The 15,252-nt window shown below is 44.3% G+C and overlaps 1 protein-coding gene across 1 annotated transcript in view; it reads right to left on the reverse strand.

Annotated features, from left to right (window-relative positions):
- Positions 1-663: 663 nt before the first annotated feature.
- The window catches only part of LOC311102112 (protein phosphatase 1L-like), a 60,083-nt gene continuing 45,494 nt past the window's right edge, over positions 664-15,252 (reverse strand). Inside the window, exons 3-4 of the mRNA XM_084143343.1 lie at positions 7,451-7,612; positions 664-2,827 (exon numbers count right to left, since the gene is read on the reverse strand). Coding sequence (XP_083999469.1) covers positions 2,478-2,827; positions 7,451-7,612 — 512 coding nt within the window. The 3' untranslated portion in view covers positions 664-2,477. The remainder of the gene's footprint in view (positions 2,828-7,450; positions 7,613-15,252) is intronic.

A 15,252-nucleotide genomic window follows, 5' to 3' on the forward strand; every position in this document is an offset into this window, starting at 1 on the left:
CAGGACCTCCACATCTGGCTTCTTCACCTGCAGGATCGTCAGAGGGGGGAGGGGGTATGCAGAGGAATATTTAGGTCTGTAATAAAGCCCTTTTGTTGGGGAAAAACTGCACCCCTGCCCAGTCTTATGAAATCCATTGATTAGGGCCTAGTGAATTTATTTCAATTGACTGATTTCATTACATGAACTGTAACTTTGCAAAATCTTTGAAATTGCTGCGTTTATATTTTTGTTCAATATAGATAATGCAGTTTGAAGTGCTGAAAACAGGGCACATGTGAAAAAATCTCACAATGTTTATTATATTAACAGTTTATTATAGATTTATAAAACAAACTAACAATTATGTTTATAAACTACGTATAAAGCCCATTATAAATCAATTTAAGTATACCTTAATGTAAAATGTTACCTGGATTTACCCAGTCAACATCTACCACCATGTATCCCATTTACCGTATAAAATCAAATCAAAAATACCGTACAAAACAAGTGCTATTGACAAACCAACAGGTGGCATGATCAGGCTTCTTTAGGCCACTCACCAGCACTATCAAGCATGGTCATTGAAATATACTGTATTTGCAGTTCTCTCAAACCAATCAAATATAATTTAACATCAGTTATTTCTCCCATGAATAAAGACCAAAAAAGACAATGCTATCATCTTTAATCCTTTTATTGTTATCATCTGTTTGATTTCATCTTAAAATTCACAGATCTTTCTGTTTTTACACAGTTTCTTAAATTCAACAAAAACGAATACAAACTCCACATAAACATTCTGTAACATACATTATTTTGGAAGAATGTACAACTGAAAAAGCGCATAAACATACTAATCTAGTAAATACCTCTTTTGTTAATCAACCAAAGAGTTGGTGCATTGCTTTCTTCATTGCAGGTGTGGAGGGGGAGGATAACATGGGAACAGTATGTACATTCATGTTACACTTCCTTGTCTCATGGAGACATTTGTGATGGTATTCTACACGTGAGATATGATATCTACATGCGATGTGCATGTTTAACAAACATTACAAACCAAGGAGTTAGTTTTGGCAACAAATTCATGAGAGGACATGTATATTTAAAAGAAATAAGGCAACAAGTAAATATTGAATTCAAAGGCTTCATATTATGTTTTGAGTCTGTCAGTTTACAGAAATAAAACTTAAAAAGTTAGCTGTACGATATGACAGGCAGTGACAGGGATGGTCTTTTTACTATGTACTCTCCCACCCCAGAGAACCCTGATGTAGAGGGAGCATGAGACCATAGAACTAAACCCAACTTCAGAAAGACAAATCGGCTGCCAATGATCAGAATAAAGACGTGTAGGGTATTAAAACAGCACAATGCGCATGTCAAAATTAATTTGTATACTTAATTCAAAAATAATGACATAAAATTATTAATAACAGCATGGTGCAAACATTTGTGCAACTAGTGTCAAAATGCCACTCATTCCTAGATCAGGGTTAACAGGGGATTAGAGTTACAGAAATGCATTCTGGGCAGAGGGACGACCACAGACTGTTGTCGACAGACAGGTATAGATGACATCATTAGTAGTCTGCATGAATGAGGAAAGGAATCTATTATATTTAGTACCAATAAACTTCTGAACTTCAAAATACAGTTGCAATTCTCAGTGCAGTCATTTGGGGGTACTCCACTGCAGGTCAAAAATCAACATGGAGCTAGGGAGCTGACCGGTTTTAATGTCTATGGAGCTGACAGACAAGATGGCCAATGTTTAGAATGACAGAACAATGTTAGAAATCAAGGGGTGACAGTGAAGCATCAAACTGAATGTGATTTGATACGATACACTCATGAAGGCAAAAACAGTCTGTTGATTAGGACCCCAGAGCATGTATCTCCTAATGCCATCTTAATCCAATCAGTCACATTGTCTGTTTGATTGGCCAAAGAAATAGGCCATGCTAGACAAAACAGAAGAGAACACAGTTAAGTTTGTCTAGTCTCAGCTCTCTTTAAAACATAAACTATTTAGCCCCTCTGGCTAACCAAACAGGTATCCAGTTACAGGTGCTCTGATGTATGTAAGCACCAATCAGATGACCTCTGAGAAAACCTTTATCAGCAGATATGTACAAATCACTGCAACTCGGTCTCGTCTTCAAATTATGTCGATATCTCGGTGTACCTCTTATGCAAAACAGTGACACAGTGTAGGGCCTTGAGGATATGACTGCTTTAAAAAAACTAAAAACATATTAATGATATGTTATGTGGATTGAAGAAAAAACAAAACAAGTGACTGTTAGAGAGTGTGAGTGAATTTGTATGTGTTTGCATCATGGTGGCGAATGGCTAATTTCTGTAAATCTCTTCGATACAAACAGTTCTCTCTCCAAAAACTGCCGGCTTGTTTTCTTTTAAACCTATGCATACACATACATATATATTCATATATAATATAGATCTCTCCTTTGGATGCATCAGTAGGTCTACTGCTCTGCGGCCTTGCCACCGGCACCTTTGAACTTGACCACCATGACGGTTATGTTGTCTGGGCACCCGCGGTAGAAAGACTGCAGGACGATGCTCTTGGCGCCAAAGTGGGGTTCGTCGAGGCGCTCTTTGATGAAGCGTACGGCCTCCTCGTTGCTGAACGCGTCCCACAGCCCGTCCGACGCCAGGATCATAAACTCTGGCTGCAGCTTATCTAGGTCAAAGGTCATAATGTCAGGGTCGGGGATGACTACATTCAGGTTCTTCAGAGGGTAGTCGCCCAGCGAGCGAGACATGGCCAGGATGCCCTGAACACGCCACGAACCGTTGAAACTGATGAAGCCACCTAGAGGGGGGAGGATGGGAGAGAGAGGGATGACAGAGAGAGGAAAAGAGAAACCTTTGGCTTTTAGTTACAGCAGACGGGATGAAGAGATAAAATACATTTTGTGTTCCTAAACCCATGAGCAGATCCATTAATCTTTATCAACCACAGTATGAAGACATTCAAGTGAAGGGTGAAAAAAATTAATAAATGGATCAGCGCACCAAATGTGTTTTCTTTGGTTTAACATCCTTTCACTGACATAATAGTTTATATTGGACACAGTTCACATACTGAAGGTAAAGCAGAAAAATAAACAGTATACACAAGAGGTCTGTGCAGCCCTGCCTGTGTGTGTGTCTGTGTGTTTGTATTCTCTCCCACTGCCAGAGTACCGAGCCAGATTACCAGAGAATTACCCATGAAAAGGAATCAGAGTAACGCACTGGATAAAAGGCTTTACTTGGAAGCCATACTCAATGGGAGGGAAACACAGGGTTACCCTTAACTTGAACCCTGCATAATAATAATAATAATAATATGCCATTTAGCAGACGCTTTTATCCAAAGCGACTTACAGTCATGCGTGCATACATTTTTGTGTATGGGTGGTCCCGGGGATCGAACCCACTACCTTGGCGTTACAAGCGCCGTGCTCTACCAGCTGAGCTACAGAGGACCACATAATAGCTATATAATAACACTGTCATAATGACAGAGCATATGTTGTAAACAGTCATGGAAGCTGGTGTGAACTTATGACCACTGACTTTACACTTACACATAGTTATTTAGGTCAGTTACTAGAAACTGCTAGCCAACTAGCTTACCCAGTTTGTGTGTCCTTCGCTGTCATGACTTATTTGCAGCTCCACTACCCACAGCAACCTGTAGATGGCGATGGTGAGCTATGGACAGCCACCAATAACAGCAGTGTGTCCTACTTGATTTGTTACTCATTTGACTAAAGGCTCAATTCCATCAAAATCACTTTCACATGAAGGAGAATATGAAACAGTATAAAAATGATAATTATATCACAGGCCAATGGGCTCTGTACACGTTTTTGGGGCTTTCTTGAGGAGTGCATTCCATTCCTCACTCACTGGCCCCCCTGATCAAATCAAATCAAATGTTATTTGCCACATGCGCCGAATACAACAGGTGTAGACATTACCGTGAAATGCTTACTTACAGCCCTTAACCAACAATGCATTTATTTTTTAATAAAAAACTAAAATAAAACAACAAAAAAAAGGGTGGAGAAAAAAAGAGCAGAAGTAAAATAAAATAACAGTAGGGAGGCTATATACAGGGGGGTACCGGTGCAGAGTCAATGTGCGGGGGCACCGGCTAGTTGAGGTAGTTGAGGTAATATGTACATGTGGGTAGAGTTAAAGTGACTATGCATAAATAATTAACAGAGTAGCAGCAGCGTAAAAAGATGGGGTGGGGGTGGGGGGGCAGTGCAAATAGTCCGGGTAGCCATGATTAGCTGTTCAGGAGTCTTATGGCTTGGGGGTAGAAGCTGTTGAGAAGCCTTTTGGACCTAGACTTGGCGCTCCAGTATCGCTTGCCGTGCGGTAGCAGAGAGAACAGTCTATGACTAGGGTGGCTGGAGTCTTTGACAATTTTGAGGGCCTTCCTCTGACACCGCCTGGTATAGAGGTCCTGGATGGCAGGAAGCTTGGCCCCAGCGATGTACTGGGCCGTACGCACTACCCTCTGTAGTGCATTGCGGTCGGAGGCCGAGCAGCTGCCATACCAGGCAGTGATGCAACCAGTCAGGATGCCCCCGATGGTGCAGCTGTAGAACTTTTTGAGGATCTGAGGACCCATGCCAAATCTTTTCAGTCTCCTGAGGGGGAATAGGCTTTGTCGTGCCCTCTTCACGACTGTCTTGGTGTGTTTGGACAATGATAGTTCGTTGGTGATGTGGACACCAAGGAACTTGAAGCTCTCAACCTGTTCCACTACAACCCCGTCGATGAGAATGGGGGCGTGCTCAGTCCTCTTTTTTTCCCTGTAGTCCACAATCATTTCCTTTGTCTTGGTCACGTTGAGGGAGAGGTTGTTATCCTGGCACCACACGGCCAGGTCTCTGACTTCCTCCCTATAGGCTGTCTCATCATTGTCGGTGATCAGGCCTACCACTGTTGTGTCATCGGCAAACTTAATAATGGTGTTGGAGTCGTGCCTGGCCATGCAGTCATGGGTGAACAGGGAGTACAGGAGGGGACTGAGCACGCAGCCCTGAGGGGCCCCTCGTGTTGAGGATCAGCGTGACAGATGTGTTGTTACCTACCCTTACCACCTGGGGGTGGCCCGTCAGGAAGTCCAGGATCCAGTTGCAGAGGGAGGTGTTTAGTCCCAGGATCCTTAGCTTAGTGATGAGCTTTGAGAGCACTATGGTGTTGAACGCTGAGCTGTAGTCAATGAATAGCATTCTCACGTAGGTGTTCCTCTTGTCCAGGTGGGAAAGGGCAGTGAGGAGTGCAATAGAGATTGCATCATCTGTGGATCTGTTGGGGCGGTATGCAAATTGGAGTGGGTCTAGGGTTTCTGGGATAATGGTGTTGATGTGAGCCATGACCAGCCTTTCAAAGCACTTCATGGCTACAGACGTCAGTGCTACGGGTCAGTAGTCATTTAGGCAGGTTATCTTAGTGTCCTTGGGCACGGGGACTATGGTGGTCTGCTTGAAACATGTTGGTATTACAGACTCAGTCAGGGACATGTTGAAAATGTCAGTGAAGACGCTTGCCAGTTGGTCAGCACATGCTCGGAGTACACGTCCTGGTAATCCGTCTGGCCCTGCGGCCTTGTGAATGTTGACCTGCTTAAAAGTCTTACTCACATCGGCTACGGAGAGCGTGATCACATAGTCATCCGGAACAGCTGGTGCTCTCATGCATGCTTCAGTGTTGCTTGCCTCAAAGCGAGCATAGAGGTGGTTTAGCTCGTCTGGTAGGCTTGTGTCACTGGGCAGCTCGCGGCTGTGCTTCCCTTTGTAGTCTGTAATAGTTTTCAAGCCCTGCCACATTCGACGAGCATCAGAGCCGGTGTAGTACGATTCAATCTTAGTCCTGTATTGACTCTTTGCCTGTTTGATGGTTCGTCAGAGGGCATAGTGGGATTTCTTATAAGCGTCCGGGTTAGAGTCCCGCTCCTTGAAAGCGGCAGCTCTACCCTTTAGCTCAGTGCGGATGTTGCCTGTAATCCATGGCTTCTGGTTGGGGTACGTACGGTCACTGTGGGGACGACGTCATCGATGCACTTATTGATGAAGCCAGTGACTGATGTGGTGTACTCCTCAATGCTATATGAAGAATCCCGGAACATGTTCCAGTCTGTGCTAGCAAAACAGTCCTGTAGCTTAGCATCTGCGTTATCTGACCACTTTTTTATTAACCGAGTCACTGGTGCTTCCTGCTTTAGTTTTTGCTTATAAGCAGGAATCAGGAGGATAGAGTTATGGTCAGATTTGCCAAATGGAGGGCGAGGGAGAGCTTTGTATGCATCTCTGTGTGTGGAGTAAAGGTGGTCTAGAGTTTATTTTCCTCTGGTTGCACATTAAAGTCCCCAGCCACTAGGAGCACTGCCTCTGGATGAGCGTTTTCCTGTTTACTTATGGCCTTATACAGCTCGTTGAGTGCAATCTTAATGCCAGCATTGGTTTGTGGTGGAAAAATATAGATGAAAACTCTTGGTAAATAGTGTGGTCTACAGCTTATCATAAGATACTCTACCCTCAGGCGAGCAAAACCTCAAGACTTCCTTAGTATTTGATTTTGTGCACCAGCTGTTGTTTACAAATATACACAGACCGCCACCCCTTGTCTTACCGGAGTCAGCCGTTCTATCCTGCCGATGTAGCGTATATCCCGTCAGCTGTATGTTGTCCATGTCGTCGTTTAGCCACGACTCGGTGAAACACAAGATATTACAGTTTTGAATGTCCCGTTGGTAGGATAACCGTAAATCGTAGGTCGTCTAATTTATTTTCAAATGATTGAACATTGGCTAATAGGATTGATGGAAGAGGCAGTTTACTCGCTCGCCGTCGGATCCTTACAAGGCACCCCGACCTACGTCCACGATATCTCTGTCTCTTTCTGCTGTGAATAACAGGGATTTGGGCCTTGTTGGGTGTCTGTAGGATATCCTTCGCGTCCGACTCGTTGAAGAAAAAATATTCGTCCAATACGAGGTGAGTAATCGCTGTCCTGATATCCAGAAGCTCTTTTTGGTTATAAGAGACAATGGCAGAAACAATATGTACAGAATAAATTACAAATAACGCGAAAAAACACACATAATAGTACAATTGGTTAGAGGGCTGTAAAAAGGCAGCCATCTTCTCCGGCGCCATCTATGTGATCTATATAAAGCTATGATGTCATCAAGGAAACGTTAAGATAATCATCTGAGATCAAGGTCGTGGGAGTAGTCATGGATACTGCTCCTGATTATATATTTTTAAATCTTCATTTGGCAGAGGCTTGGTTTACCCCTCAGTATAGCAACAATATAACAGCTGAACCAGGGATAGTTGTGAAGTTTCATCTATAATGTTTAAGATTAGGGCTAGTGGTGGAGAGAACTGATCCTAAACCAGTTATTAAGGCATGTCCTTTTGCTCACCAGCCTTCTTGATCCTCTTGCGTTCTTTGAGCTGGTAGGGCTTGTGATCATGTGACAGGGCGATGGTGTTGCCGTCTTTGTCACAGAGGACACCGCGCGAGTCGCCAACGTTCGCCACTGTCAACTCTTTATCAGACAGCAGGGCCACCAGACATGTGGTACCTGAGAGAGGGAGGATAGAAGAGAGGGAGGATAGGAGAGAGGGAGGATATGAGAGAGGGAGGATAGGAGAGAGGGAGGATAGGAGAGAGGGAGGATATGAGAGAGGGATATGAGAGAGGGAGGATAGAAGAGAGGGAGGATAGGAGAGAGGGGGGATATGAGAGAGGGAGGATAGGAGAGAGGGAGGATAGAAGAGAGGGAGGATAGGAGAGAGGGAGGATAGGAGAGAGGGAGTATTGGGGGGTGGGGGAGAAGGAACAAAATACACCCATGTTAGTCTAGAACAGAACTTGAACATCCTATTGTCAAAGTCTGCCAAATACACTCTATAGCAGGGGTGTCAACCACATTCCAACCAGGTGAGGGTAGTTCCTCTCTAATCAGTGACCTTAGTTCAACAATCAAAGACAAGGGAGGAGCGAAAACTCGCAGACACTCGGCCCTCCGTGGAATGACTTTGACACATGCTCTATAGCGTCTGCTTGCACAAACAAACCCTCTCCAACAATGCACAGCCACAGCCCTTTGAAAACAGCACTTCAAAACCTTGTCCTCTTCTTCCTCCTCTTTGGTCGGTTTTCTTCTCCCTTTCCCTTCTTTGTTTGGTTTCCCAGTCTCTGGGCTGAGACTGAAGCCCTGCAGTGAAAACAGACCAGTCTGTTTGACCATCTGTCTGTTTGCACACCACACAACCCAGAACAGGCCATAGGGGGGATGGGGATGTCTGACTGGACCACCCCAAGGAGGAGAGAGGCTTTGGGACTGGCAGGGAGAGGGAGTGAGGGGAGGTCTATTTCATTTAATGAACTGAACCTGCTTTTAGTTTCAACCCTGCACCTACATTGCATGTCTACACTTGTGATGTGATTGTGATTTTCCATTGCAGGAATGGGGTTATACTCCACCATTTCAGGGCTTAGTGAGGAAATTAAACAGGTCCAGCTCCCTGGTGATGTTTTTTTTCATTCGCTTCAATCATTTAGAGGCAAAGACGCACCGACCCGCCTGAAGCTGATCAATAAATAATGTGGGAAGAAAGAAAAATGGGGGGAGTGAGAGACACAGAGCGCGAGATGGTGAATAAAGGGGAAAGAGGAGGAGGAGAGAACGAGGGGAAAATGAGATTACTTCTCAGCAGGACAGTGATTTTATTATTCCAATTTATAGCTTTTGGTAAGGGAAAAATGACAAAACAAACAGAAAACAGAGAGAGGCAAGAGGAGAGAAAGAGAGGATGGGGGCAGACAGAGCGAAAGTGGGGTAGAGAGAAAGTGGAAACAAGAAGGGAAGGTGGGAGATAGGAGTGAGAACACAAAAGTTAGCCATTCTATCTTTTCATCTCTCTGTGTGTCTAATCCTCTCCTGCTCCGGTCTACAACTGGCACCTCTCTGTGCCATGCCGTCCAGCTAATTACTTTTATCGGGTTCCCGTGGTGATGGAGAAAATGGGCTGCACTGCCCTGCAAGCGCACCCTTCCGCAATTAGCTTCACCGAGCCGCGCGCACACACACACACACACACACACCTCTCCTTCTCCAATGAAACCATCATCCTAGCACACACATTCCACTCTCTGATTAGCTAAACTTTGCCCTGTGTACATCCACAACTCCAATTAAACCTAGCATACCTACATATACTGACCTCTCCAAATTAGCCTAGCATACCTGAGCCAGTTCACTCCTTCAATTAGCCAAGGATACCTACAGAGGTTGACTTCTCCAATTAGCCTACCATACCTGCGCTAGTTCACTTCTTCAATTAGCCAAAGATACCTACACAGGTTGACTTCTCCAATTAGCCTAGCATATCTGCGCTAGTTCACGTCTTCAATTAACCTTACATACTGTACCTAGGCCAACTCTCTTCTTCAATTAGCTAGGCTCTACCCGGTTCCGCTCTCTTTTTGCTGAGCATTAGTCATGGCCTGGGCACGTCAACTTCTCAAATTAGCCTACTTCAGTGTGTGCACATGACCAGTGGCGGCTCCTGAAAAAATTCTCAGGAGGGGCAATTTTTCTGATGATTTAGGTGACCTACACACATTTTAAAAAAGATATGTCCAGCAACAACATGAAGACAGGGGCAGCATATAAGTCAATACCAGAAGCATTTATTGACTGATCTGGGGAGATGGATTCCAGTTTCTGTGACAGATTATAAATAATCTCTGATGCCTTTGTTATATTAGCTTTTGGTTGAATGTACTGTCGTAGTAAATATATAATGTTATAGCTTGGTCTGACTAAAATCTTGTGCATGACCCATTTTGTGTTGGGCGTTTGTTTTCAATCAATGCTGTTCCTATCCTATAACAATGGACAAAAGAGTCCTATCTTGTCAGCCTTGTCAGCAGGTGGCCAAGGACAACACCCACGCCATAGGTCTCTCAGTTCTTCCAACTCACGAGTTCTTGCTCTGAGGACACACACACACACACACACACACACACACACACACACACACACACACACACACACACATCATCACTGATAACACACACACACACACACATCATCACTGTTAAACACACACACACACACACACAAAAATCCCCTCTCTTTAGGCTGAACATTTGAAGACAGAGAACCCGACTCAGAGCCAATGCAACAGTGGAGGGGACCTCGCCCAACTCATCAGGACCAATCAGAAGATCAGAACTACTAGATTCAACCTACATCATTTATTGTATAAAATGTCTGCACACAATGTTTTCGGGGCTCTCTTCAGATAGCTCCCTAAGAGTTTGACGAACGGGTCCGTGCACGCGATTCCAGATATCTTTACCTCTGAATAAACTGCCTTTATTATACCATATCCACCCTGTCCAAAGTCTCTACTTGGTCTCAGTTCTCCAGTAAACTTGTGATTATCAACAGTACACAACGGTAACAAACAATTGGGGGAACTCACGGGGCAGATAGTAAGGTCGCAGTGACACAGAAAGCAGTTCAATGTCGGGGGGTACAGAGTCGCTCTCTTACCAGGATCGCGGTCCGCTCTGACCAGGGTGAAGCCGGCCGGCTCCACTTCTCTGTCCGGGACTCTGTCATCCAGCCAAGTCTCCCAGCTGTATTGGATTCCGCTGCCAGCAGCGTTTTCATTATTTAGTCCGTTCGTAGCGGGTATGTACACGATCAACAAGATCAGTCCAAAACCCACCACTGTAAAAATCCATGGTTGGCAGAATGTTTGTAAACTAAGTCTACAAATTAAAAACATAAAATAACGCCACACTGCAGGTCGCAACAGAGACGCTGCTAGCTGCTATTTTCTTAGTTACGTTCATGGTTACGTCACGTATGACGAAAGCGCGTAAGTGCAAGCCCACAGACACCCATAGAGAATGTATTGAAAGCTTTGAAATTTGAAAAAAATAGATTTTACATGACAGGCTATGAGAGACTTCTGGGCGATTTTCAACCTGACTGAAATCGCCCCAAAAACGGGCGGGGCCATTTGAAGCACGACTTTAGCCTGATTTGACATTTAGTGGCAGTCAGATCAGATTAGAACACTGATAACTAGTACTGTTGCCGTGATATAATTGATTAGAAAAAAATCCCTTCCTTTTCCCGTTTGGCAGTGCGTCGCCCATATCGCCCTATTGAACAGGCCGTCCCTGCACATGACTATGTCCATGCCATTGTCTACCCACTTTCTCAAAAATATCTACAACCCAGTCCAAAAGAAATTGCTTCCCCATACATCCTGTGCTCCATCTGGTCTAGATATCAGCTTTTCCCTACTAACCCCAGGTCCTGACTATAAAAAGAGTAGTTGGACATACCAGGCCACAGAAAGGTTCAATAAATAACTCACTGTATTAAAAGACGGTTTGAATAGACTTAGCTCTTGGCCATTTCATCAGAGGCCTCTCACTCACTTCTTTCTCTTTTCCCTTCTATTGTACCCAGATAAACAATGGATGGATGAAAGGATGAGAGGAGCGAGGGATACATCTGATATGAGGTTGTCCTGGGGACTCTCTACTCGCCCTGATTATAACAAACGCTCAGAGCTTCAGTCCCCAAATGATCTACCCGCTGAATCAGATACATGGACAACAATCAAAAACAATTACCAGTCCAACTGATCCCCCCGCCCCAAGATTCGGGGAGGCAGTTGAGCAGAAAACTCAGAGCCAACTCAATACATGGCTGACTAATGCTTTGCAACAACACAAAAGCAGGACTTTCTTTTATGTAGCGTAGCTTTACGGTAAGATTATCTTTGGGATCAATCTTAATCCTTCTTACTGTCATCCAAACAAAGGGATGAGTGAAATATGGGAGGATAATGAACAGAATGGGGCTAGGAGGGAACAGTTGATATCTCAGTCTGGGAATCAACAGGTCAACTTGCTTTGGAGGGAAATGAGGGATGGAGGGGTGGGAGAGCAGAAGGAAGATGGGACCAGATCATTGGACTTGTGGGTAGGCTAGTTTTGCCTTTTCCACTAGACTCTGTGAGGTTAACGCATATCACACAATATATTTCCATCAGCAGCTATGATTGCTGCGGAGAGTAGGAGGTCAAAAGGGAGGTGAGTGGTCCCCCCCACCCCACCCCCTCTTTTACACTGCTGATACTCTCTGTTTATTATCTATGCAGTCACTTTAACTCTACCTACATGTACAGTGAGGGAAAAAAGTATTTGATCCCCTGCTGATTTTGTACGTTTGCCCACTGACAAAGAAATGATCAGTCTATTATTTTAATGGTAGGTTTATTTGAACAGTGAGACACAGAATCACAACAACAAAATCCAGAAAAACGCATGTCAAAAATGTTATAAATTGATTTGCATTTTAATGAGGGAAATAAGTACTTGACCCCCTCTCAATCAGAAAGATTTCTGGCTCCCAGGTGTCTTTTATACAGGTAACGAGCTGAGATTAGGAGCACACTCTTAAAGGGAGTGCTCCTAATCTCAGTTTGTTACCTGTATAAAAGACACCTGTCCACAGAAGCAATCAATCAATCAGATTCCAAACTCTCCACTATGGTCAAGACCAAAGAGCTCTCCAAGGATGACAGGGACAAGATTGTAGACCTACACAAGGCTGGAATGGGCTACAAGACCATCGCCAAGCAGCTTGGTGAGAAGCTGACAACAGTTGGTGCGATTATTCGCAAATGGAAGAAACACAAAAGAACGGTCAATCTCCCTCGGACTGGGGCTCCATGCAAGATCTCACCTCGTGGAGTTGCAATGATCATGAGAACGGTGAGGAATCAGCCCAGAACTACACGGGAGGATCTTGTCAATGATCTCAAGGCAGCTGGGACCATAGTCACCAAGAAAACAATTGGTAACACACTACGCTGTGAAGGACTGAAATCCTGCAGCGCCCGCAAGGTCCCCCTGCTCAAGAAAGCACATATACAGGCCCGTCTGAAGTTTGCCAATGAACATCTGAATGATTCAGAGGAGAACTGGGTGAAAGTGTTGTGGTCAGATGAGACCAAAATCGAGCTCTTTGGCATCAACTAAACTCGCCGTATTTGGAGGAGGAGGAATGCTGCCTATGACCCCAAGAACACCATCCCCACCGTCAAACATGGAGGTGGAAACATTATGCTTTGAGGGTGTTTTTCTGCTAAGGGGACAGGACAACTTCACCGCATCAAAGGGACGATGGACGGGGCCATGTACCGTCAAATCTTGGGTGAGAACCACCTTCCCTCAGCCAGGGCATTGAAAATGGGTCGTGGATGGGTATTCCAGCATGACAATGACCCAAAACACACGGCCAAGGCAACAAAGGAGTGGCTCAAGAAGAAGCACATTAAGGTCCTGGAGTGGCCTAGCCAGTCTCCAGACCTTAATCCCATAGAAAATCTGTGGATGGAGCTGAAGGTTCGAGTTGCCAAACGTCTGCCTCGAAACCTTAATGATTTGGAGAAGATCTGCAAAGAGGAGTGGGACAAAATCCCTCCTGAGATGTGTGCAAACCTGGTGGCCAACTACAAGAAACGTCTGACCTCTGTGATTGCCAACAAGGGTTTTGCCACCAAGTACTAAGTCATGTTTTGCAGAGGGGTCAAATACTTATTTCCCTCATTAAAATGCAAATCAATTTATAACATTTTTGACATGCGTTTTTCTGGACTTTTGTTGTTGTTATTCTGTCTCTCACTGTTCAAATAAACCTACCATTAAAATGATAGACTGATCATGTCTTTGTCAGTGGGCAAACGTACAAAATCAGCAGGGGATGAAATACCTCAACTACCTGGACTAACCGGTGCCCCCGCACATTGACTCGGTACCGGTACCCACTGTATATAGCCTCGCTACTGTTATTTTACTGCTGCTCTTTAATGATTTGTTATTTATTTTTTACTTAACACTTATTTTTCTTGAAACTGCATTGTTGGTTAAGGGCTTGTAAGTAAGCATTTCACTGTAAGGTCTACACCTGTTGTATTCGGCGCATGTGACAAATACAATTTGAAGTCAACTGTCGCCCTCAGACCGGGAGTTAGCTTGGTATGGTCTCGGGTTCAACACTGGTCCATTCTACTTTCACAATCATGGTGTCACATGACCTCCAGTAGAATGTGACTGACACAGCCTGACAGCTTGAATGGCCCTTTCATACCAGCCACTCATTCAATTACACACTCATCCGAGTCACATGTGAGGTTCTGTGCTGTGAATAAACTACTAGCTATAATGCTCTGTACACTCTATAGGATAATACACTCCATCGCTCTCTCTCCCCTGCCTCCCTCTCAGAATAATAAGTTATATGCAAATAAATATATTCCGTAGACACCCTCCCTCTCGATCTCTCTCACTAGTTTGTTCTCTTCCTCTCTTGGACTCTTTCCCTCCTTCTCCACCTCCCACTCTGAACATTAAGTTATGTCAGGATAAGGAATACCCGGAGAGAGGCAGAGACATTCCGTGTACTGCATTCCTGAAATCGCAGTGTGTGAAGCGAGTCTTTACCGCCGGCTTATCATGAATATTTTAGCTCTCTTTTCTCTTCCCTACATTCTGAATAAACCATCATTGCATCTGTTGTGACAACTACTCTCCCCCTCGCTTTCTCTCCCCCCCAAGTCTTTAGTCCTGTGGGTGCTAAATGAGTGTGGGTGGAGGTGAAGATGGATGGCACTCCATCTCTCTCTCTCTATGAGTTCAGGACTCTTCCCCTTTCAGTATCACCTTCTGTCATCTCTTTATCACTGTCTCCTTCCTTATTTCTGTCCCTTGGCTTACACTCTTTTCGCTCTCCCCCACCCTCCTCTCTTTCTCTCTCCATTCCATACACTGGCCCTTTGTCTCTCTGTCCAACCCTTTGTTCTCTCTTTTGTCCTTCCCCTTTCCATTCCCCTTATCATGTAACTCTATACCCTCTAGTATTCAGACCCCTTCACTTTTTTCACTGTTACGTTACAGCCTTATTCTAAAATGGATGAAATTGTTTTTGTCCCTCATCAATCTACACACAATACCCCATAATGACAAAGCAAAAACAGGTTATATTTTTTTGCAAATGTATTAAAAATAAAAAACTGAAATATCATATTTACATAAGTATTCAGACCCTTTACCCAGTACTTTGTTGAAGCACCTTTGGCAGCGGTTATAGCCTCAAGTCTTCTTGGGTATGACGCTACAAGC

The sequence above is a fragment of the Coregonus lavaretus genome (assembly GCF_964263955.1).
Source record: "Coregonus lavaretus genome assembly, chromosome: 26".
Classification (NCBI taxonomy): Eukaryota; Metazoa; Chordata; class Actinopteri; order Salmoniformes; family Salmonidae; genus Coregonus; species Coregonus lavaretus.